Source organism: Phoca vitulina, unplaced genomic scaffold (genome assembly GCF_004348235.1).
Source record: "Phoca vitulina isolate PV1807 unplaced genomic scaffold, GSC_HSeal_1.0 scaffold16, whole genome shotgun sequence".
Taxonomy (NCBI): Eukaryota; Metazoa; Chordata; class Mammalia; order Carnivora; family Phocidae; genus Phoca; species Phoca vitulina.
Window position 1 is genome coordinate 33,495,925 of NW_022589719.1, and position 24,539 is coordinate 33,520,463.

The 24,539-nt window shown below is 52.2% G+C and overlaps 1 protein-coding gene across 3 annotated transcripts in view; it reads right to left on the reverse strand.

Moving 5' to 3' along the window:
• Positions 1–962: 962 nt before the first annotated feature.
• Positions 963–24,539, reverse strand: part of CHKA (choline kinase alpha) — a 62,333-nt gene continuing 38,756 nt past the window's right edge. For 2 of the 3 annotated variants that reach the window (XM_032414506.1, XM_032414505.1), the window contains 9 exons: positions 18,234–18,347; positions 15,422–15,555; positions 15,040–15,144; positions 14,462–14,520; positions 12,708–12,795; positions 12,168–12,276; positions 8,869–8,975; positions 7,415–7,496; positions 966–2,413 (listed from right to left, as the gene is read on the reverse strand). In XM_032414506.1, coding sequence (XP_032270397.1) covers positions 2,354–2,413; positions 7,415–7,496; positions 8,869–8,975; positions 12,168–12,276; positions 12,708–12,795; positions 14,462–14,520; positions 15,040–15,144; positions 15,422–15,555; positions 18,234–18,335 — 846 coding nt within the window. In that variant the 5' untranslated portion in view covers positions 18,336–18,347 and the 3' untranslated portion in view covers positions 966–2,353. Of the gene's footprint in view, positions 2,414–7,414; positions 7,497–8,868; positions 8,976–12,167; positions 12,277–12,707; positions 12,796–14,461; positions 14,521–15,039; positions 15,145–15,421; positions 15,556–18,233; positions 18,348–24,539 lie in introns of all 3 variants that reach the window. The other variant, XM_032414504.1, reaches the window with a different exon arrangement.

Below are 24,539 nucleotides of genomic sequence, written 5' to 3' on the forward strand. Positions count from 1 at the left end.
ACACGCACATCACACACACACACCACACACACACACACCACACAACCACACACACCACACACACACGCACATCACCCACACCACACAACCACACACACACGCACATCACACACCCCCACACACACACCACACACACACCACACACACCACACACCCATACACCACACACACCACACACCACAATCACACACAAACCACACACAACACACACACACACCACACACACACCCACAACACACACATGCACACACACACACGCGCATACACACACCACACACCACCACACGCACACACCACACACCCCCCACAGGCACACACCCACACACACACACACACACACACACCCTCTTGCAGAAAGGGCAGAGGCTGTCCGGGTGGCCCAGGAGTTGTCTGGGGCCCGGAGGGTCAGGAGAAGGACTGAGCTGGACTCCGGGTCCTGCCGGCCCTTCGGGGGAGGCTGCCGTCTCTCCCATCCCTCCCGGGGTGACCAGTCCTGCTCCCCGAGGCCATCCTTCGACTGGCGGGCTGGAGAGGAGCACTGTGCACGTCTCTCCGGCCTGGGTCCCACCGCCGGCTGGGAGGTGGTGCCAGTGCTGCTCAGAGGCCTCCCTTTCTCGGGCTGAGGAGCTGCAAAGTGGCTCTTCCGGCAGGAGGCCCCGGGAACAAAGGCCGCTTTGAGGCCAGAGATGCCCTGGGCACGGCAAGCCGGGTGGCCTGTCTCTATCGCTGTGGCTCTCATCTGGCCAGCTGCTGGGGGGGCCCGGCCCCCAGGGCCTCCAGATGCCGCAGGGAGGGCGGGGCCGGCGGGGCGGGGGGGGGGGCGGGGGGGGGGGGGGGGGGGGCATCGCTCTGGGGGAGACCTTACACAGGAGTGCAGTATCCTCTATCGCTCAGTTTTATTGCTTGGATCCCAGAACACATTCACCTGGCTAAACTTAAACGTCTGGAAGGGTGAATAGTGGAAAATCTCCCTCCTGCCTTGACCGTTCAGTTTCCTCCAGCACATCCCATTGCTCCTAGTTTCTTCTATATCCTTCCAGAGGTCTCTGTGGGGGTGGAGAGCTGGGAGGACCCACCGGGAGCCCTCCATAGGCACAACCAGGTAACAGGAGCCCTGCCCGAGATTTAGGACACGACCAAGGACGACAGTGAGGGTTTTACATGTTTTTATTGTTTGTATAGTACAATCTCCGGTAGCAGAAATGTATGCACAAAAAGCAATTCAAATAAAAGTTCAGAGTAAAAAAAAAAACTTTATCCCAAAAGACATTTACTATATATAAGGGTTTCACAGCTCTAGCGTATCCATGCCCCCAGATTCCACATACAGGCTGCTCTTTCCCACCAGGACCACCCCGTCAGGGACACCATGGGCAGGGAGGGCAGGGGGAACCGGCCCAGAGCCCAGGCCAGGCCACCCTCTCCCCACCGGGCGCACCAGGGCCCCGGCGGCGGGCGCAGCAGCGGGATGATGCCTAGGGCCGCCAGCCCTGTCACAGAATCCACAACCCGGGGCTGAGCAGAGGTGGAGGAGAACAGGCCGTGGAGAGCAGGGCAAAGCCTGCTTTCTGGGGGGAGGGCAGGCGGGAGGCGAGTGTGTCCGCAGGTGCCTGCCCGCCGAGGCTGGGGTTAGTAGGGCACATTCAGTGGAGGAGGAGGGCAGGGCAGAGGCCGCAGACAGACGGGGCAGATGCGTCCGCGGGACAAAATACGTACAACAGGTCCGGAGGAGCTACATTCATCGAACGGAGACAACGGCCCACCCCCCCGCCATGGGCGTCTGCTGCCTCGAGCATCCGCCGTGTGGACCAGAAGGGTGAGGGAGCAGCTTCCGGGCACTCGCGGTCGGTCAGGCCGCAGAGCAACGTCAGTCTGTCCCTCCTCACTTGCCGCCCTCAGGAGCCGGCGGCATTGACACACATTGTCACCACCGAAGGCCTGGTCACAGTGTTCCCCAGCACATGAATTCAAGTCCTTGAAAAATCAACATTAACTGAAAAAAAGTACCCGCAGAAACACTGTTTACTCGTGCGTCTGCCGTATCTGACTGCAAACTTCAGGCCCCACATAGAAAATGCCTTCTCTAGACTCAAAGGATTCTGAGATTGCACTATTGCGCTATTGTACTATGTTTCTGCTTCCCGATCTCATTGCAGAGTCCTAGTGAAATCGTAAACAAGATAGGATATAAATGTTACTCAGTTTTAATACAGTCTTTCGTATCATACACATCTGTGTTCGGCAGCGAGCCATCCAAGCCTTGCCGTGGGGACAGCCGTCGGAGCGCGGAGGGCCCCGCTGGCCCGGCCGCCCCCACGCAGTCCAGGGATGAAGTGGACGGCGCCTCACACACTCACACCCCGAGCTTCCTCTTCTGGTCGAAATAGGCATCGAACCTTGCCTGGGCATAGTCCTAGGAGACACAAGAAAGCAGCCTCACCAAGGACTCCCGCCCAAGGCCGCCCATGTCCCCCCAGGCCTGCGGGCCGGCCACCACCGCGGACACAGGACAGAGTGGCTCCGGCTGCCGCAGGCCGTCCAGGAGCCCAGACACCTTGCTCAGGCACCTTGGCCACCCCTGCGCGCGGCAACCTGGGCGGGCCTTCCGTCTGCGTATCCGGCGCTGCCTCGGTTCACCCTCTTGTTTACCCTGAAGGCCACAGGCTCCTCTCTCAAAGCAGAAGGTTCGCGGGGCTGAGTCAGCAAGTAGAGAGCAGAGGTGCAAGAAAGAAGGTGCCCCAATTTTCTGGGATCACCCGCAGTAGGATGACTGCACGGGGCACGAGAGGGACGGCAGAGACCCTGGTCCTGAGTCCCGACCACCAGCACAACCTCGGAAGCACCCACTCTGAATGGAACAGTCTGTGACGCCGACCGCCAGGAAGGGTACAGCGTGGCTGCTGCAAACCCAGTGTCGGGGTGTAACTCGTATACCACAGAAATGAGCCCCTTCACACACACAGTTGGGTGGTTTTCACAAATGCGTCCCTCGAGTGCAGCGCCGGCACCACAGTCCTGCTGGAGAACATTCCGGCACGCTCAAGCTCCCACGGGCCCCGCCCTGACGCCTGGCCACAGGCGGCCTCTGAACCGATTTCCACCACCACGGATTGCCATAGAGAGCTCTTCCGTAATTGGAGTCACCCGGTGTGTCCCCTTCCGCGTCTGGCTTGTTTCAGCACACGTTCCTGGGATTCCTGCACGCTGCAGTGTGCGTCTGGGGTTCGTTCCTGTTTCCTGTGGAGTAAGTACTTGTCTATTACACGGATCTAACGCACTACAAATATCCATTCACCTGACTGGCAGGCAGGCGGTTTCCAGTTCGGGGCTATTAAACATAAAGCTGCGATGAGCACCTGAGTGCCGGTCGCGGTGTGGAAATAGGCTTTCATTTCTTCGGCTCGATACCAAAGTAGGTCGCTGGGCCGTCCGCTTCATGTGCCGTCAGACCGTTTTCCAGGCGGGTTAGACCATCTACCTTCCCCCCCAGCAACGTATGCGAGGGCCAGCGGCTCCGTGTGCTTGCTCCCACTTGGTCCTGTCGCTGTCTTAACGCTGGCAGCATCAGGGGTGTGCGGGCTACCTCACTGGGGGTTTCATTTGCATTTCGTGTATTACATTAAGCAGACAAAGAGACGTTTACTGGCCATTTCTTTATCTTCTGTGACGCGTCCAAATCTTCTGTTTATAAAGTAGCTTGTCTGGTTTCTTGCTACATTGCGATCTCTTTATGTATCCTAAATACAAGTCCTTGTCAGATAGAGATCAGTGACATTTTCTCCAAGTCTGTGCTTGCCTTTTTATTTTCTTAACGGTGTCATTCAAAGAGCACAAGTTTTTCACTTTGATTAAGCCCAACTTACCATATCTTTTCTCTTTTATGCTCAGTGCTTCACGTAACCCAAGAGATCTCTGCTGTGGTCACAAAGTTTTTCTCCCTTTGTTTTCCAGATGCTTTTACACTTGTGTCTGTTACCTGTTTTAGTTAATGTGTGTGTGTGGCAGGAGGTCAAGGTTCATTATTTTTCCCACATGGCTCTTCAGTTGTTCCTGCACCGGTTTTGAAAATCTGAGCCCTTCCCCAGTGCATTAGCGTGGCCCTTCTGTTGAGTATCAGTTGACTGTATGTGTGTGTTTCTGGGCACCGGGCTCTGCTCCGTTTGATGGAGGTCTATCTTTACACCAATACCACACTGTCTTGATACGTCTTGAAATCAGGCAGAATCAATCTGCCAACTTTGTTAGTTTTAGTTTCACATTTTAGAAATATCTGTTTCTGCCAAAAAGCCTGTGAGGGTTTTGACTGGGATCACAGACTCTGGAAATCAGTTTGGGGAGAATAGACTCTTAATACGAGTCTTCTGAAGCCATAAACGTGGTCTTGCTGTCCATTTACTTAGGTTATTGTAGCCATGTTTTACAGCTTTCAGTGTGAAGATCATGCACATATTTTAAAAATCTCATCCCTAAGTATTTCATGTTTTTATACCATTGTAAATACAACGAAATTTCATTTGGAATGGTTTCTACCACGTGGAACACAGATGGTTATTGTGTATTGCGCTTGTATCCTGTGACCTCCGTAAACTCACTCCACAGCTCAAATAGCGTTTCTGTTGGTTTTCATATTTTCTCATGTACTTGATCACGTCACCTATAATAAAAAAGGCAGTCTTTCTTCTTCCTTTCCAGTATTTTTGCATTTCCTCTCTTTTCCCAGCCTTACTATGCTGGCTGGGTGCTCCGGTGGGCAGGAGCGCTCCAGCTCTCGCCAGTAATTACGACGCCAGCTATAGGTTTTCATACGTGCCTTGTGCCTGGTTAAGGAAGGACCCTTCTATTCCTACTTTGCTGAGGCTTTTTTTGTTTGTTTTAAATCATGATCATGAATGGGTACTGGATTTTGTCAAATGCTTTTCCTTCATTCCCTAAGAAGATAATATGGTTTTTCTCCCTCATTCTGTTAATATGCTGAATTACACTAACTGGTTTGTTTGTTTTTTTAAAGATTTTATTTATTTGACAGAGAGAGCACAAGCAGAGGGAGAGAGAGGGAGAAGCAGGCTCCCTGCTGAGCAAGGAGCCCGATGTGGGACTCGATCCCAGCACCCTGGGATCGTGACCCAGGCTGAAGGCAGCCACTTAATCGACTGAGCCACCCAGGCGTCCCTACACTAACTGGTTTTTAAAGTGTTAAATTAACCTTGCATTCCAGAGATAAATGCCACTTGATCATATTATCTTCTTGTAGATGTCAGATTTAATTTCTGCTAATATTTTGATAATGCTTTTTCTGTCCTGTTCACAAAGGGCATTGCTCTGCAGTTTTCTTGAAATGTCTTTGTCTCCTCTCAGCATCAGGACAATGCTTCATCAAATGAGTCAAGAAATGTCCCCTCCTCCCTTTATTCTCTAAAACTGTGTGCAGAATCGGTATCATTTCTTCCTTAAACGTCTGATGATATTCACCAGGACCTGCAGTGTATTCTACAGGGAGGTTTTCTGAGTATGAATTCAATTTATTCAATAACATATGACCACTGGTTAGGTTAGTTTTTGTCATTTGTATCTTTTCCAAGACATTTCATGCACGCTGTCAAATCTGTTGGTGTAAAATTATTCATAATATTCTCTTACAACATCCACAGGAGCCGGAGTGATGTCTTCTCCTTGTACTGATACTGGTCATGTGTGTCTTCTCTTTCTTTCTTGCATAATATAGCCAAAAGTTTGTAAATTGTATTGAGCTTTTCAAAGAACCAATTTTTGGTTTCATTGATTTTCTCTTTTTTTTCCCATCCATTTTCTATTTCAAGGATTTCTGCTCTTAGCTTTATTTCTTTTTTTTTTTTTCTTTAAAGTAGGCTCCACGCCCAACGTGGGGCTTGAACTCACGACCCTGAGATCAAGAGTCGTGTGTTCCACTGACTGAGCCAGCCAGGTGCCCCTCTTTTATCTAGTTCTATTGATTCTGGGCTTAGGTTGGTTTTTCTCTCTCTAGCTTCTTAAGGTAGAAGCTTCAGTCACTGATTTAAGAACTTTCTTATCTAATACAAATGTATAACCTTCAAAGCCACAAGTTTTTAAACCCTGCTTTAACTGTATCCCACAAATTCTGATATATTGTGTTTTCATCATAATTTGTTCAAAATAGTTTCTAATTGTCTAGTTCATTTCTTCTTTGATCCAGGGTTGATTTACGTGTACTATTTCATTCCTAAATAATTGAAGAATTTTAAACATTTTGTTGCTGTTGATTTCCTATTAAATTCCACCATGGTCAGAGAACATACTCTGTATTTCAATTCTTCTCAACTTGAGACCTGTTTCCTAATGCCCAGCATATGGTCTATCTTGACGAATGTGCCATATTCACTGGGCAAGGATGTACATTTGGCAGCGGGCATTCAGTGACGTCAGGCTGGGTGACAGTGCCATCCCCTCCTCTGTCCCTCCCGCTGCTGTTTCTGGCTCTGCCTCTCTGCTCAGTTTTCTCAGGTTCTGCTTTATGTCTTTTGAAGCAAGACAGGAGGTAGGATGCCGCCTCGCCCTCACCCCTGCCCTACACATTTAGGATTTTTTTAATGTCTTCTGGATTAACTGATCCCTTTATTATTATGAAATTGTTCCTTACTTTGGTAATATTTTTTGATGTGTACTTTGTCGTAACAATTTCATTTGACCATGGCTCTAAATCTGCTTTAAAATTCCTTATTCCCCCTTCTTTTGCCTAACAGCATCTATGCGTTACCAAACCTTCCACCTGGAAGCAGAAATCACCCTAACACAGGACTGGGAGGATGAAATGAACTCGTCATTCCCTCCACCTTCCTAAAGCAAGGCACTCACTACAGACTTTGTGAGCCCCCGCCCTGGGACATGCCACCAACACTCATTACGGGGCAGCAGAGGGCTGGACTCACAGTTAAAACTATCTATGTCAAGGACAGTTCCTAAGGTTGGAATAAAATGACAGCCTGGTTTGTAGAACTTGCCTGCAACAAACAGGACGGCTCATTCAGTCAGCACCAGCTGCGCACTCGACGTGAGGCGCTGCAGGCTGGAGAATGGAGCCACAACGGCAGGAGGAAACGCTTCAGGGCGCTCCTTCACCTGCGCTCCCTTGTGTCAGAGGGGACTGAGGTCAAGGGCTGGACCACGAGGGTCTGATTTCTACATCCCCCACCAGAGCCACAGGGCCAGACAGCACCTCTCTGAAGCAGGGAAGGTGGGCCTGCTGCCCTGCAAGCGAGGCCACCTCCAGAGGCAGACGCGGAGCCAGGCCAAGGGGGCTCACTGTGCAGGGACATAGGTAGCCTTCTGCGAAGAACGCAGATCCCCCACGAAGCAGTAACAAACATGGTGAACAATTTTCTTTCTGGGAATAGAAGAGAAAACCACCCCCAGAACATACCATGTATCCAAATTCAATGGATGAAATCTTGGCCTGCACAATGGACCAAAGTCCCCAGAAGAAATGGGACGCAAGGGCAAACCTGTAATTACAAAAGCAGGAGATGCACGTGAGATGTGTGGCGCCGGCCACAGGCCAGGGGTGGGATTTCCTGCTGGCGGGCCCTGTAACTCCTCGGGGTGCAAACCCGGTCAGCCCTGGCCCACTCAACAGGATTCTATTCCACAGGGACCGGGAACAGGGTGGGGGCACCGCAGCTGGCCTCTCCCACCTCTGGCTGGGGGCAGGTGGACGTGCAGTGTGGACGCGCCCAGCTACAGTCCCGGGACTCACACGGAGGCCTCGGGGGCCACACAGGCAGCGCACAGGCTATGCTGGGAAAGAAACACTCTATGCTACACGTGTGAGGCGTGGCAGCAGCAACCCGTAGCAAGTGTTATGCAGGGAGAGGAGGAACGTGCAGGCCTCTGGATGACTCGCTGGCTTTCCCAGGAGGTAGGATGCCGCCTCGCCCTCACCCCTGCCCTCCCAAAGCAGTGAAACAGAGCAGAGGAGAGAGTGGTGGTGCCCCTCTCTAAGCCGCAGCATGGCCCCCGTCACTGCGAACCCAAGCTCCCCTCACAACAGTGCCTGTGGGCTTCACTGAATGCTTCAGTGTCCTCAAACCCGACTGTTTTCCTTGTGGTCCCTGACCCACTACACGTCCCTTGGGGCTACCCTTTCTGAGGGGCTCTCCTCCATTTTTCTATCTCCAACCATTCTAGAACCAGAGAAGGAAGATCTATGTATCAGGGGGAGCCCCGGGACAGCGAGGGTAGCTGCATGCCCAGCAACAAGGGTGTGGACACTTCAGGAAGAGGTGATCTGTGGTAAGTGGGCCGGACAGGACAAGTGGGCCAAAGTCACTTAAACATTTTTACCAAAGAATCTTCTAAGAGAGCCCAAAGAATGGGAGTAACTCAGGTCTCTTGACTACAGAGATGAGCGTGTGTGATAAACAGGGGTCTAGACTTTCATGAAATCTGGAAGTTTCTCAGCCCTGCTCTGAGAGCTACTGAAGAAACAGTTTAAAAGCAAGACTCAGAACCAACACTCACAATCCGTAATCAGTTTTTAGAGAAACACATCACTGGATGGTGCCCCCCGCCCCACGAGCATCAGGCGGCAGAAGCGTACGGGGCCCACGCAGCACAGCCTCGTACAGCTGAGCCCTGGGGGCGCTCACAGCGCGGAGCGCCATCCACGCGCCTGACCCTGTACACCGACCCTGCTCTCCACACCTGCTGGGTGCTGAAATCTGGAGGGGTACCACATGCTCAGTTTTTGACAAAGTACAAGTCCCAGAAATGTATGTGTATAAAGAAGCTCCTAAAATCATGATTGCAAGTCGGCACCCCAATTATATTCTATAAATAGACGGCTATTTTATAAATTAACAACAACAAAAAAGTTACCTATTGACTTCAAGCAACATTTCTTCTTCTATAATGGACTTTTCTTCATTACTGAGGTTTTCAAATTCATTATGGAATGCAGCCAAGTAATTGGAAATAAAGTGGAGCTTTAAAGAAAAGTAATCACATTAGAGTCAGTGATGGTGGGACAGACGGCGTCAACAGCTGTCCGGAAGCACGGCACATCCGGAGGACACCCGCACGGCCGGCGGAGCCTGGAGGAAGCTCACCGGTGCGGCAGTGATCTCCGGCTTCCTGGCAGAACTCTACCGCACTCGATGCCGCACTGTCGGCAAGACAAGCCCAGGAAACCACTACTACTTCTGGACAAAATCACCGAGGAGGAATCTACTCCACACCCATGTTTCCCACGGCCTGGTCGCAAAGCAGGGTAAGCCTACGTCACACGTCTCCACACACGGGCTGGCATTCTGCACGGGCGCCAGGGAGCCCGAGGTCATTGGCAGAGGCTCGGGCAGAGAGGGAGCCGACTGGACCAGGCGAAGGGGCCTTCCACCTGCGAGCTGCCGTGGTGATGCCTTTATGTCCGTAAATCGGCAAGATCTAATTCTGGTTTGGAGAAGAGGTTCTACCAGGTCCCACGTGTAGTCTGCCCATGCATCAGGATTTAGGAGACCCCGTTCTTCAGGACCTCACACTACACCTAACGGCACCAGAACACAGCAAACCACCACTCGCTTTCTTTTATAAATAAGGAAACAGCAGGCAGTTGCTCTACCCAAAAGAACGCCATTAACTGATCACCTAGTTGGAATGCCAACACCTCGCCCATCTGCCTTCTCCCAGGTGGCTTTCACACTCGGCAACCCCTCCCACCAGAAAGCAGCGTTCCAGTTTGAGCGCCATCCTAGCAGGGCGTTCCAGAAGGAGTAACCCTGGCACAGGCAAGGGGATGGCTCATGCCCAGTAAATTCTATGTAGCGGGCACCATCCTGAGCCTTTGTTTCTGCACACGAGGAAACTGAAGCACAGAGTCAGCAGGTGACAGTGAACACTGGCAGATCTGGGTTCAAATCCAGGCACGGTTTCTAAAACCCATGCTTGGACTGCCACATGAGACGGGTTAATTTCTGGGAGATACTCAGTGCTCAAACAGGCCAATGAAGACAGAAAATTTGAATAGATCGATACCTAAGAGATAGTAACTAATGACCGTCCCTCCCCAAAAGTTCTAGGCCCACACTTTCTTACAAAGTCTACCAAAATTTTCAAAGAACATCTCATATAAATTTGTTCCAGAAAATTACAAAGGGACACCAAACTCATTAGACTAGCATAATTTTTATTCCAAAACCAGATATGAATAATAATTTTTTAAATGACCATTAAAAGGGGCGCCTGGGTGGCTCAGTCGTTAAGCGTCTGCCTTCGGCTCAGGTCATGATCCCAGGGTCCTGGGATCGAGCCCCGCATCGGGCTCCCTGCTCCGCGGGAAGCCTGCTTCTCCCTCTCCCTCTGCCTCTCCCCCTGCTTGTGTTCCCTCTCTCGCTGTCTCTCCCTCTGTCGAATAAATAAATAAAATCTTTAAAAAAAAAAAAAAATAAATGACCATTAAAAGCCCGTTTCACGTATGTGCATAGACGTCAAACTCCTAAATAAGAGACTAACTGGACCCAGCAGAGCGTTCTAAAATAACACACCTCATTCAAATGGTGTATTTTAGGAATTCCAAGACGGTTTAACATTTTAAAACATCCCATTAGTGGACTAAAGAGAGAAAAGCATGAGATTACCTACTAGGTGCGGAAAGGGTAGCTAACGAAGACCAACACCTCTATGTGACTTTTAAAACTGCTCAGAAAATCGAAAAGGCACTTCCTTCATTTCCGTGGCTGCGCGGTGCAGCCAGTCACACAGCTCTGCCGTCCATCGCCACCCACCACACCGGAACCTGCCTTCTCGCCGGCAGAAAGCCCCCTCTTCCTGGCTGGAGAGTTGGCACCTCTGGCACTGCCCAGTTTTTACGAAGTCTTTTACAAAGACTGCTGCTGTGTTCCTCCCCCCCCACACCCTTCCTCCTCACACAGCATGACCTCGAGGCCCAGAACCAGCCTGGCCGCTCTGCTTGCGACGTACTCAAGCTCGTCACAGGCAGCCTTCCTGCACGGCAGGAAGAGGGCAATGGGTTTTGGTCCCACAGCAAGTCAACATTTGAATGGCGGCCCCTGGCGTATGGGCCATCTGCTGAAGACACGATCACCGTGCCTGGCACAGGTGAGGGCCCAAGAGACCTCTCCTGAGCAAAATACAGCAGCCAGTCGCATCCCCATCCTCATGATGCCCTGACCGCTCTGAGATGCGGCTGAGCCGGCAGGGCTCCCTGGAAAGGGCTGTCCCGTAGCAGGGGTTGCGGAGGGGGGTGGGCTGCTGCCCCGCACAGGCTCGGGGGACCCTCTCCCCAGCCCAGCTTGCTTCCACATTGCTACCCACTCACCCTCAACCCACGGCTCCAACGGTGGGCTGAGGAATGGAGTAGGGGCTCCCAAGGAGGAACTCCCCACAGGGTGATTCTTTTTTTTTTTTTTAAGATTTTATTTATTTGAGAGAGAACAAGCAGGGTGAGGAGAAGCAGCAGGAGAGGGAGAAGCAGGCTGCCCGCTGAGCAGGGAGCCCGACGCGGGGCTCGATCCCAGGACACCCAGGGGGTGATTCTTCACACAGCCCTCCCCCCCCATACTCAGGACAGGAAAGGGAACTCTTAACAGCACAGCAGCTACCAACTCACGGTGCCCAAAGGCTACTTCTGTCTGCAGAGTGAAACACATGGGGAACACCGCGATCCCCACAAAGAAGGCCAGGAGGCAGGTCAGAGGCTGGACTTCTTGGAAAAAACTAGAAGGAGCTACAAGAGACTGTGCTCTCTAGCTCAATGAATACAGGTTCTCTCTGGCACAGGGATTAAATGTCAGGTTTGTGTCCTGACACAAAATAACATTTTAGAGCAAAAGGGTTTGCTTAACCATTCTGCGATTTGAAAAGGGTGTTAGGGGCGCCTGGGTGGCTGAGCTGGTTAAGCATCTGCCTTCGGGTCAGGTCATGATCTCAGGGTCCTGGGATCGAGTCCCGCATTGGGCTCCCTGCTCAGCGGGGAGTCTGCTTCTCCCTCTCCCCGCTGCTTGTGCTCTCTCTCGCAATCTCTCTCTCTCAAATAAACAAAATCTTTAAAAAATAAAAGGGGGGGGCCTGTCATTAAAAACGAAGATGCAATCAATTCTAACTGCATAAAGTGGACTCCTGCAGTTTGGCTACTACCAAGCCTACACACAGCCGTCCCCTACCTGTTGTTTCTTGGTGGGGTACTTGAGGATGTTCGCTCTGAAGAAAGGGTACTTTGCATAGTTATAGTCGTACATCCATTCACAGAAATGATTCCCAATGTCGAATCCCCTGAAAAAGAGGTAAGAGCTGCAGAGAAGGGGGCAAACTGCCACACCATGAGGCTCCCTGGTCAGAGAAGGGAAAAGGCTGAGTCGTGAGCATCCCTCCCAGCAACAACTGTCCTTCCTGAGGTCCCCCAAGGACGACTGCCTCAGGGACAGGAAGAGCCAACAGGGCGGTTACCAGAACCAGAGCTGATGCTACAAAAGTGCCACCCGACCGACCCACCACGCAGGGGCAGTTGTTCAAGAACATTCTCTTGCACTCAGTACTCTGATCTCTGAAGCCAACAAAGCACCAAATTCTGAGTTCTGATCGCTCACTGCTGCCCCCCCCACTACCAGTGAAGAACAGGCCCGGGCTGCAGGCCGCTGGGGCAGTGCGCTAGCTCCCAGGGTCCTGTGGCAAGGCTCCCCTCTCCTCCTGTAGCTGTTTCATACCTGTAATTATAACTGCTGTATTCGAAGTCGATGAGCATCAGTCTCTGCTTTTCGGAATTCTCTCTGCCCTCCAGCATTAAGATATTACCTGCAAAAAGGTTTGGATGACATGCCATTTACTATGGCTGTGTTGCCCAGTCGAAGGCACAAGTCCTTGAACAGAAGGGCCAAGAGTGGTTCTGATCCCGTCAGGGAACCCCAACCATGCAGGGAATGAGCAGAGGCCGTGGAGTGCCGGGAGCAGCACGGCCCCCCGAGGCCCAGCCCTCGGCAGAAGGCCCTGGGTCACACTGACAGCCGAGAGTAACACGGCCCCACGCTCACCCAGGAACAAGAATGGCTCTCCCTCAGCTTGTTGGGGCAGCACTCCCCAGACTTTTCACACGCGGGCACAAAGGAAAATGCTTGACTGGCACGCTGGAGTTCTAGCCGACCCAACCTCCCCAGCAGCTAGGAAGCTGTGTCCTGCTGTCCTCCCTGATGAGGACGCCACGGGTGTGCTCAGCCGCACCGGGCTCTGTGGACCCTACTTGGCCCCAATGCTTTGCCTCGCCTGGTTCTCCAAGGAGACCACAGGCAGCATTCCCTCCACCGTATTTCCTGTACGGCTGAATTCTGGGCCCGAAGTGAACTGGCAGCAGACTGGCTCTTCAGGCATCCGTTCCAAGACCTCCCACAGGTGACACAATGTCCACCATCGGTCACTACCAGGCTGGCGGCTGAGCACTGGTGAGCCAGGCTTTGCTAGTTCTTTGGCCACGCTCTCTCCAGGGTTTCTGCAGGAGGTGCTCTTTCTAGGCTTTTCAGCACACAAAATCCGCTTCCAGGGGACATTAAAAGGAGATGCTCAGAGCAGCAGAACAAAGTAAACGTACAAGCCCCACCTCCTCCAGCCTTTCACTGGCCAGCAGACCTCCCGCAGACCCCGCTGGTGACATCCTGCAGCTGACTATGGCCCGCTAACAGTCTACACCCTGCTCGACTTGCCCGACTGTGATCAGCTAATTAATAGACTATCAAACTCATGTCTGATTGATGACTGGTCTTCAACAGGGACTGTTGTCAAAATTAAAAACAAACGGCTGAGCCTGGCAAAGGGCCCGAGGGTGGACGTGAGCCAGCCGTGATGGAAAGGACAGGGACAGCAAGGCAAAGCCTCACCAAAGCCCGGCCCCACCGCAGCACCAGCGGGAGCTGCCCAGCTAGATGCGGCCTCCGTCTGAAGTCAGACGGAGGGGTACCCGGCATCGTACTTTATGAAAGGCAGAGAAACCCAAGGAGAGCAGATGGCCTCGATTAGCTGCGAGGTGTGGCCAGGGCAAGGCCCCCAGGACAGAGTGGGGCGGTCACCTCTTACTGCGTTCTCAGATTATCAAAGTTGCGTGTTCACCAGAGTTAAACACTGAACAAACATGTGACTTTGAAGGTTTCAGTCCTTTATCCAAGCTCCCAGTTTAGTGAATGTTCTCATTTTTTCTTCTATGAATATATTTTTTACAAAAATGGGAGAACACCCCATGTGTTTTTCTAAAACTTGCTTTTTTTCTCTTAATATATCCTGGAGATTTTTCTGTTGGTCTGCATAAAAACGACCTCATTCTTTTTCATAATCATACAATACTCCACTGTGTGGCCGTCCCATTATTTCACGCATGTACTCCCCTCGGCGCGGACACCTGGCATTCGTCACACACGCTGGAGGTCGCTAACGAGACACGCACGCCCAGCCTCACATAACAGGCAGCGATTCTTACCTTCCTGACAGTCATTATGACAAAACACAACCGGAGAGGGGGTGGATTCAAGCAGCGACCTGCAAAGGGAATCACACCGCAGGTCAGATGTCTCGGCGCGCCTGGGACGAGACTGGTGCTCGGCACCGCCACGCAGCCTCCCTGCAGCGCTGGCCCCGTGAGCCCCGGGAGCGCAACCCGGAGCTCCACGCCAGCCCTGCTTGCAGCCCCTCTTCCCCGGGCAGGCCCTCCCGGCCCAGAGCACGACCCTCCTCCTCAGTCTGCTCCGGCCCTGGTTTCTGTCACACCTGCGATCACCACCTGGCATTAGGGGACGCGTTTGCTTGTCTCTGTCTCTCCTAATAAGACACAAGTGCCCCGAAGGCCGTCCTGGTCCCCACGACCTTGGCGCCGCTCACACCCGTGAGTGACGAGAGCTGTGCCTTCTCGCGCTCGGGGTGAGTGCGCCCCCAGAGACCACGCGGCGCCCCTACTCGCAGGCCAGAGCTCGGGCTGAACGATTCTCCCACCTGCCCCCGTGGCTTCTGCTTCGGGTTTTGTTTCAGAAAACCCCGACTACGCTCGCGACGGCTCCTCACCTCAGGTACTCCAGCTCCAGGGGCAGGTTGTAGTGGAGGAGACGGTGAAGCTGCTTGACCCGCGGCTCCCCGGCAAACTTAATCCTCAGCACTTGGTTCAGGTACCTGGCAGAAAAAGGGGGAACAAAATTCACTGCTTGGTTCACCGCAGCTCACCAGTGGGGCTCCTGTCAAGTATAACCACGAGAGGGCAGTGGGAAGCCCCTGGCCCGGGACACAGCCCGGGGCTCCAGGCCCTGGAGAAAGCTTGTCCCCTGCCCGCCCACCCGCTCGGCAGAGCAGAGGAAGACCTCCTGCCACCACGGCAAACGAGTACTCACTCTGCGCCTCTGGTAGCCGCTAATAGAAAACGAAGTTAGAGCCAAGCGGTTTGACCACTTACTTTTCCATTGTTCCAAAAAGCCATTTTGGTTCCTTATTGAATGGCATTTTCATACCATGAAATGTGGCCATTTTCTCAGCTATTTCTGCAGAAATATCTGGCAAACTTAATTCTTCAGTGTCTAAGCGCCGGCTCTGGAATGAACAAGGGGGTCAGAAAACAGCATTTCTCCGGGGAACCTGGAGGGTTAGGGGTGCGATCACACCAGGCTAAGACCTAGCAGCCAGTCTGTCTCAGCTGGCGCATGAAACTCCCTGCGGAACGCGCCCCGCGGACAGTGACCCAGCGACTGCCGGGGCATTTCTCAGCAAGCAGGGGGCCACCTCCACAGGCCAATTTTATTTTGAACCCTTTTAACCATGAGAAGGTCCTTCTCACATACAAGCATCTAGGCGGACTCCCCCTCTCTTCTCTGTACCCTCACTAGAGGACGCCCTCCTCCCGGGTAAAAGCTCCGGGTCTCAGGGTTGTTGCATGAGCCCGTGTCCAACTCCTTCAGTGGCTCAGACACCCCGGCCTGACCCATCGCAGCCAAGAGATGGTGCTCAGCACAGCCTGAGAAGCACGGCCAGGAGTTCAGGATGAGCCATGCCCCCTCCCCGTCCACGGTGGCGCCTGCAGCAGCCTGCCCGGCACGGAGCAGGCTCTCAGAGCGCACAGCTGAACGAAGAAACAGAGGGGCCAAGCCCCCACCACTGCGCTGGCCCAGCTCCTCCTCCCGAGGAAATCACAATCAACTAAGACCAGTCTGTCTTTTCCACATGCACTGCTCCCCTACAGAAGCCCAAAGAGGCATGCCTCTGAAAATCCTGAGCGCCACAGCCATGGTATTCCTCCAAGTTAGAGAAAACCAGCTCAAATTCTGGCTTTAATCCTCATTTCAAAGTCACATGGCCAAAGGCACGCTACTCAGACCTCTGAGTCTGACTTTCTGATTTCTATAAAATGAGAAACATGACATGGAGTCCCTGCGGGGCTGCTCTGACCTAGAGCAGACAAGGCAGGCAAGGGCCCTGGGCCGGCACCCAGCCAGGAGGTCTCGAAATGGCGGGAGCCTGATGATGAGAGCTCAGAGCTTTCTGGAAGCAGCAGGCTCAACTGCGTCCTCCTCCACCTGGGAATCCTCCAAGTTATCAAGTGATCGGGCCAAGGTTAAGGACAAGGGACTCAGCTCCTAGTGGGAGCTCACTCAGCTTTCACATGGCTCTGTTAAAAAAATGCCATTACTTTGTTTGGCATTGTGGAAAGTCAGGCTAACCATGCTCAAAGATGAACATATTTCAGAGTTCTAAGCTCCTTTCCCAGCACAGGGAAAGAGCAATAGGAGACTGACCAGGTCCTTAGAGTCACTACTCTCCTGTGCCCTCTGAAAAACGGCTGTAGGAACCAGACGAGGTGGAATGCATCCCACTCCATGCAGTGCTCAGGAGTGAACCTGGAAATAACACGTACTAGCAGGCTGAGCCAAATGAAATCACCATTTCTGGGGTCAAAAACAGTTGATGACTGGTAGTTTCATGTGGTTCAACCTACTCTTTAACAGAACTTTAAAAAGCCTTCACTATATAAAACATTATATACAAAAGAAGACAGAATTTCAGAAGCAGAACAGCACAGTCCCATTATTCTGGGTTGTGTTCACTGGTCCTTTACCTTCCCTAAAAAGAGAAGTTTTACCACACATGTATATTTTAAACAGTTTTTAGTTTGCTTTCAGTGGGCTTTATTAAAATGGTATACTATTTGTAGTCTTCCACAATCTGGTTTTATCACTCAATATTATGTTCTTAAGATGTCGCCACTTCTAACCACAGGAAGTGTTTCAGATTTTCCATGCTTTCAGATACTTTACTATCTCATTTGATTCTCATACCAGTCGGATGTTATGGGACAGTTACAAATGAAAACCCTGCCAAGTGGCCAGCCAGGTGCCGGGACCAAGACGGAAGGTCTGCTGGTTTCGGCACAGCCCCAGGCTGGCAGCCGCACACATGAGACCACTGCACCAACCAGCAGAGGGCACCCCTCCTGGGACACAGGTCTCAAGAAGGCTCCTATCCCTGGGCGGTGGAGATTAGACAATTAGGACCCCTTCCTCCAGCCTCCCGCTGAAAACAGGTTGAGTCCTGGCAAGCAGAGCATCCCTTCAGCCAGGGGCCCTGTGCTTAACCACCGCACAACTATACAGGGCAAGCCTGCCCACAGAGGTGGCCACGTGAGGCAGGGCGTGAGACCCTGGTCCTCGAGGAGCTCACACAGGTGAAGGTGTTAGAGCAGCCTTAGAAACGCCTCAGGACAGCAAGGAAAGGCAAACAGTCCTGACTCTTGGAAACAGGACTTGAGCTGGGCCTTGCACCATCAGCTGACAGCTGACGGGCACATGGGAGCTGGGGAGACTCCATGGAGGGAGTGAGCTGGGAGACAAGGCAAAGAACAGTGGCGGCCCCACAGGGCAAAGACCCAGGTATGGCTTGGTGTGGCCAGAACTCTGCACTGAGTTCTAAAGGTGGCCCAAAAATTGAGAGGAACAAGGGGAAAGGGGAAAGGTTCAGGGCAAGCAGCTTTAGGGGACAATGGAATGTTAGGTTTCATATATAGTTTTCATTTGGATGAACATCTTTGCAGGAAAGACAGAGGTTCTAATGTAAATTCAATAGAAATCTGTTTTTTCTTTATTTCTGATACAGTCTCATAATGTTAAGTCCCATTTAGTATGTCAGCCCACGACCTCTCAGGCTCCCGCAGCACCGAGACAAAGAACCGTCTTCTGTCTGTGGCGTCTGTCAACTGACCAGTCGAGAACACATCTTACCGGGATGAACTGCTCCAGGCGGCCTTGGGGAAAGATGCCGTAGAGCTTTGGCCCAAGCGCCCTCTCTGCAAGAATGGCAAACATAACGCTCTCCAGAACCATGGCCTCGGCCCCCTAAAACAGACAGCAACACACCGGATGTTTACTGAGGGCTGACTACGTGCAGGCCCCACAAGCGCTTCCACCCCCAGCATCCCTACCATCGGGCGCTACCAGCACCACCCCCACTTTAAATACGAAGAAACAGAGGTCAGCATCTTGTAATCTGCAGGATCCGCGCTTGCAACCATCACACTATACTGATGAGATTGAAAAGTCAAGTTTAACCGAGTCACTGATTCCAAAAATAGAACAGTGTCTATTGGTATTTTCTTGCTTGCATTTATTTTAAAACTTCTCTGAGTTCCACCCATGACATCTTCCCAAAGGCCACCAATATGCTGTCCATTCTGGTCAGCACAGAGCAGGAGTGCACCGGCCACAGGGGCCTTCTGCCCCCAAACCGGTCCTTAAGGGCGACTGACAGACCTGGGCCTGTTTTTTGGGTCCAAAGAGCACCCTGGCATGGAGCATTCACGGGATCTATGCTCTGCTCTTCCCAATCTTCTCCCTGCTGCCGTTTTAATGTTTGCCTCTTGCCAAAACCCAATGATGCTCATATGCTATCTTCAGTCCTAATAACCCATGTGGGATCTAGAATCATCCTGCCTTCAAAAACTATCTTTTAGCGGTGCCTGGGTGGCTCAGTCAGTTAAGCGTCAGGTCATGATCTCAGGGTCCTGGGATCGAGCCCCGCATCGGGCTCCCTGCTTAGTGGGGAGTCTGCTTCTCCCTCTCCCTCTGCCTCTCCCCCTGCTTGTGTTCTCTCTCTCTCTCTGAAATAAAATCTTAAAAAAAAAAAACAAAACTATCTTTTGGTCTCAGTTCAAATTCACTCCTTAGTACTTTGCCATTAAACAGCAAATTAGCCTCTAGGCCACTGTGTCTGAGGAGGGGCCGGCAAGTGTAGCTAGAAAATGCTTTCAGGTGATCCTTATTCACCCCTTGTTAAGAAATGCGCCCTGGGGACTATGATCCCGCAGAAACACTGCCCAAAGTGAAACAGCTCTTTAAACTCAGGTTATAAACTCAGGTTATAAAAACACACGCAGGGTGCCTGGATGGCTCAGTCGTTAGCCGTCTGCCTTTTAGCTCAGGTCGTGATCCCAGGGTCCTGGGATCAAGCCCTGAATGGGGCTCCCTGCTCAGCGGGGAGTCTGCTTCTCCCGCTCCCCCTGCTTGTGCTCCCCCTCCTTTCTCTCAAATAAATAAAATCTAAAAAACAAAACCAAAAAAACCACACACGCAACAGGACCTACTCAGGCAATGACAGGATGCTAAAGTTACAGAGAAGAAAACAGAGAAGTTACTTTTCCAAAGGACATGGAACCACATTAGAGGAAAAAGTAATTTGGTCACTCTCACATTTGGGGGAGCAAACAGATTTGCCAGCCGGTGACCTCCCACAATTATAGTTTAGCCACTGTCTTGTGTCACCTACAACTGTGGTCTGACCACCTTGTGAGGCGTAATTTTATTTACTCATTTGCAGTTTTTTTTTTTTTTTAAGACTTTATTTATTTATTTGACAGAAACACAGCGAGAGAGGGAACACAAGCAGGGGGAGTGGGAGAGGGAGAAGCAGGCTTCCCGCTGAGCAGGGAGCCCGATGAGGGGCTCGATCCCAGGACCCCGGGACCATGACCTGAGCCGAAGGCAGACGCTTAACGGCTGAGCCACCCAGGCGCCCCTCATTTGTGGGTTTTTTTTTTTTTTAAGATTTTATTTATTTATTTGACAGAGAGAGACACAGCGAGAGAGGGAACACAAGCAGGGGCAGAGGGAGAGGTAGAAGCAGGCTTCCCGCAGAGCAGGGAGCCTGATTCGGGGCTCGATCCCAGGACCCTGAGATCGTAACCTGAGCCGAAGGCAGATACTTAACGACTGAGCCCCCCCAGGCACCCCTCATTTGCAGTTTTGTATCTAGGACTGCTATGAGCTAAACTATGTCCTCCCCAAATTCATGCATTGAAGCCTTAACCCCCAGTGGGATGGTGTCTGGAGATGGGCCTTTAGGAGGTGGTTATGTATAGATGAGGTCACGAGTGCAGGGTGTCCATGTGATCAGCGTCCTTATATGAAGGGTCCCAGAGAGCCTGCTGTCCCTCCCTCCGTCCCTCCACCACGTGAGGACACAGGGAGAAGGGAGCACCTGCAGGCCAGGAACCCAGCACCCAGACCTCAGACCTCCAGCCTCCAGAAATAAATGTCTGGGCAGCCCCGGGGAGTCCGTTACGGCAGCCTGAGCAGACTAAGACACAGACAGTACAAACGTAGCACTGATCTGTCAGGTCCACAGAGCTGAGAGCAGGTTTGAGAGGAGAACCCCCTGGAGGAGGTACAGTCACTGCTGGCCCCCGTCCAGCACCAGAGACGCCCGCAGAAGAGCGTGCACAGGTCTGCAAGGCGTCTCTCAAACTCTCCACCTGGAACCCGCACGAAGCGAAATGCCGTGGCGAAGGCAGGCTGGGCACGGCGGGACCCCAGGGCTCCAGGGTGTGACAGCAGGCGGGTTGCGCAGCCCTTAGCCAGCTGTACCCCCCCCCCCACAATTTCAGAGTTCAGTCAGGATTTCTTCCGTCTAGGTATCCAGGTTTCATCACAATTAAAATTTGTTTTTCGGTTTCCCTCCATGTAAAGTGACTAAGCCCAAGGGTATCAGGGTGGGCTCCATATAAAATACATATCTGTGCCCGGTCCTAAAGGGGCCTTCGAGTTTGAAGTTGCAAACTTTATTTATTTATTTTTTTTTTTAAAGATTTTATTTATTTATTTGAGACAGAGAGAATGAGAGAGAGAGAGAGCACATGAGAGGGGGGAGGGTCAGAGGGAGAAGCAGGCTCCCTGCCGAGCAGGGAGCCCGATGCGGGACTCGATCCAGGGACTCCAGGATCATGACCTGAGCTGAAGGCAGTCGCTTAACCAACTGAGCCACCCAGGCGCCCTGAAGTTGCAAACTTTATACAGAGGTGAAGCCCCACCGCGTTCCTTCAGGAGGCTTAGCACGCTGGGCGTCGCGTGCACTCAGTACCAAGGCCGTGCCGTTGCTGGGCTGAACACACTGCCCGGAGCCCTCAAGAGCCAAGTCAACCCGTCACCGGGATGGTGGAGAGAAGGTGGACGGAGACTTAAGAGCTTTGCAATTCTCTCTGGCATTTCTCTGAACACCGTAAACAAGAAATCTCTTTGTTCACATGTAATACTGCAGTTCAGCATTTATTCCCAGTAGGGAGGAAGGGGAGCTGCGTGTGGAGGAAAGAATTCGGAGGAAGAAAAGAAGGAAAACACTTAAGAAAGACGGACAGGTTAAGAAGCAAGAAAAATGGAGAGGTTAAGAGGGATAGTAGGTAATCTTAGAATGAGTGCATCAACTACTGGAAGCCTTTCTGTAACTACCAGGTCTCCAAACACCTTCCTGCTTGCTATTTAAGGAAGCCGGCACAGTAAAGAACAGGGCGGGACCCGCACACCCCAGTCCTCTGCCCCAGCAAGCCCGGGCACAGCCACCGGCCACCCAACCGCAGCTGGTCGCACTTCCTGGGGACAGAAGGTCCTACCTCCACTTGAAACGATTTACTTTGGATTCAGAAACATTCATATATATTTAGCCCAAAAATATTTACTGGAGGTCCCCTATGTGCCTGGCACTGTGTTAAGCCCCGGGGAAACAAGAACAAGACACGACCCAGGGACCCCCTTCCAGAGCGAGAAGCAGACAAGAATGCACAAGGCCAGCGCAGGCTGCGATAACTGCGGGGACAGGACGGGGCAGGGCGGATTGGGGTGGCTGCTTCTAAGGAGATGGTGACACAGACACCTGAGGGGTGAGAAGCAAGCACATTCAGGGACCTGGGAGACCCCCTCCCCCAGCGGAGCAGAGCTATCAGGGAAGAAGAGGACAAAATGAGCTCAGAGAAGCCGGGAGGTCTGGGCCAGCCATGAAGTCCTCAGCACACCCACAGCGTCTAAGGCTGACGCATGGCCACCGAAGAGGAACCCGCACAGAGCCTGAGCGCTCCCAGTGACTGTCCCCACAGGAAGGAGCCCATTTTACACAGCAAGCTATCCAGCACACCCAACCCCTAAAACAAACTTACATGCTCACCACTGTGCAAGACTTTCTAGTATTTTTAGCCTATTTCATTTTAAAAAGCAGCAAAAATGCTGACATTTCACATGCCCTTCGAGGTTTTACAACCCACCACGTGAAGCCCTGATTCAGATGGGGGCAGGAGGGCGGCCTCGAGGGTGAAGGCGAGAGCTGTGCCGGCTGCCCAGGGGAAACATGGGAGAAGGGTAAGGTGGCCGCTGGGTCCGGCAATGCGGAAGTCCTTGGTGTGACCAGATGGGGCAGGGGACAGGCGGGCAGGGGGGAACAGCGAATGGAAGAGGGAGGGGGACCGCTGGGGAGGCAGAGGTGTGCAGAATGACAATTTACTTTACCTACACAGTTGTATTTCTTTATAAAAATTAAAATCCTGTAATAAGAATATCGAGATTATGAACTTTTGGAGAAGACAGAATAACATTTCTGTGATATTCTTGCCAAAAATATATAACCTCATTCCAGTCACAAGAAAAGGTGAGACGAACCTATACTAAGGGAACATTCTTAAAGATTTTTTTTTATTTATTTATTTGGGAGAGAGAGAATGAGAGAGAGCACATGAGAGGGGGGAGGGTCAGAGGGAGAAGCAGACTCCCTGCCGAGCAGGGAGCCCGATGCGGGACTCGATCCAGGGACTCCAGGATCATGACCTGAGCCGAAGGCAGTCGCTTAACCGACTGAGCCACCCAGGTGCCCCTAAGGGAACATTCTATGAAATAACTGATCCATGTGCTTAACAAGCCTCGGGACTGGAAGTAACATGGAGGCAGATGGAACAGACGAGGGAGGACAAACAGCATACGCCGCGTGGGGCCTCGGCTACACCCTGGAACAGGACAAGAGAGCGTCAGTGGAAAAACCTGGGAAAGTCAAATAAGGCCTGCAGCTTAGCTGCTATTATTGTGCTGGCGTTGATCAGGGCTGTGCAAGGTGTTAGTGACACAGGGACTGGGGAGGGGGTGCAGGGGAGCTCTCTGTACTAGTTCTGCCAACTTCCTGTACGTCTACAATTCTTCTGAAATAAAAAGTTAAAAATAAATAAATGTATACAAGAAAGACTGAAACCAAGCAATATAACAAAATCAATAACTAATTCTGTGCAGTGGGGTAAGGGTGTTTATTATGTTATTCTGTGCTGTCCCAAACATTCAACACTTTTTTCCAAGAAAAAAAGAAATCCTGCTACAGAGAGGGAGCAGATGCGGGCAAGGCTGGCAAGCTCTGTCCCCTGTGAAGGACAGCAGCAATACGCCCGTGGACAGGGGGAGAGGAGAGAGGAGACCTGGAGTCAGGAGCACAAAGGAAGGACCAGCCTGTGGAAAGGCTCCCGGGCTGGAAGTGGGAAGATGAGGGCCGAGATCACAGCAGCCGGGCAGGGAGGGGCCCGGTCAGGAAGGCGAGCCTCCCAGACAGGCCGGTAGTCCTCCCGACCATGGGGTTTCCCTCTAATGATGCCGAGTTGCTCGGGTGCGGGCCCAGAGAGGGCAAGGTGACCGGGTTCAAGACCAAGCCAGATCTTCACCGAACCAGGGTAGCTCTCAGGAGGGTTTTCAACAGAGGAGAAATGGTTTGGAAGCAGGAATGAGGAAAACCAAGAAGACATCCCTTCCCCCCCCCCCCCCCCCCCCCCCCCCCGCCAAGTACCAGGATGTGATGGGAAAACATCCTCCCTTAGGGAGCTGCAGGGGAGGGGTCTCTGGGACAGTGAGGCTGTAGAGAGGCCAGTTAGCACAGGACACATTCAGAAGAGAGGGGACAAAGACTGCAGACAAAGGCCAGCCATCCAAAGGGGCTCAAAGAACATCGTGGACTGAGGAGAGGAAGGGACAAGGAGTGTGTGCACCAGCAGGCAAGGGGCAGACTGTTCCAGAGTTGTGCACGAGTTCTGGCTGCAGCCAGCATTCGACAATTCTATCAGCGCCCCACTGGATAGTGGGCTTGATAGCCACAGCGAGACAGCAAGAGGCGGCGAGGTCCTGCCCTGAGCATGGACCCTCTCAAGAACAGGAGGCAGACACGAATTGCATCACGCTGAAAACTTATAGCCAGAGGAAGTACAGAGGACAGACAGATGGTGCTCGGGGTGAGGGCATGAAACA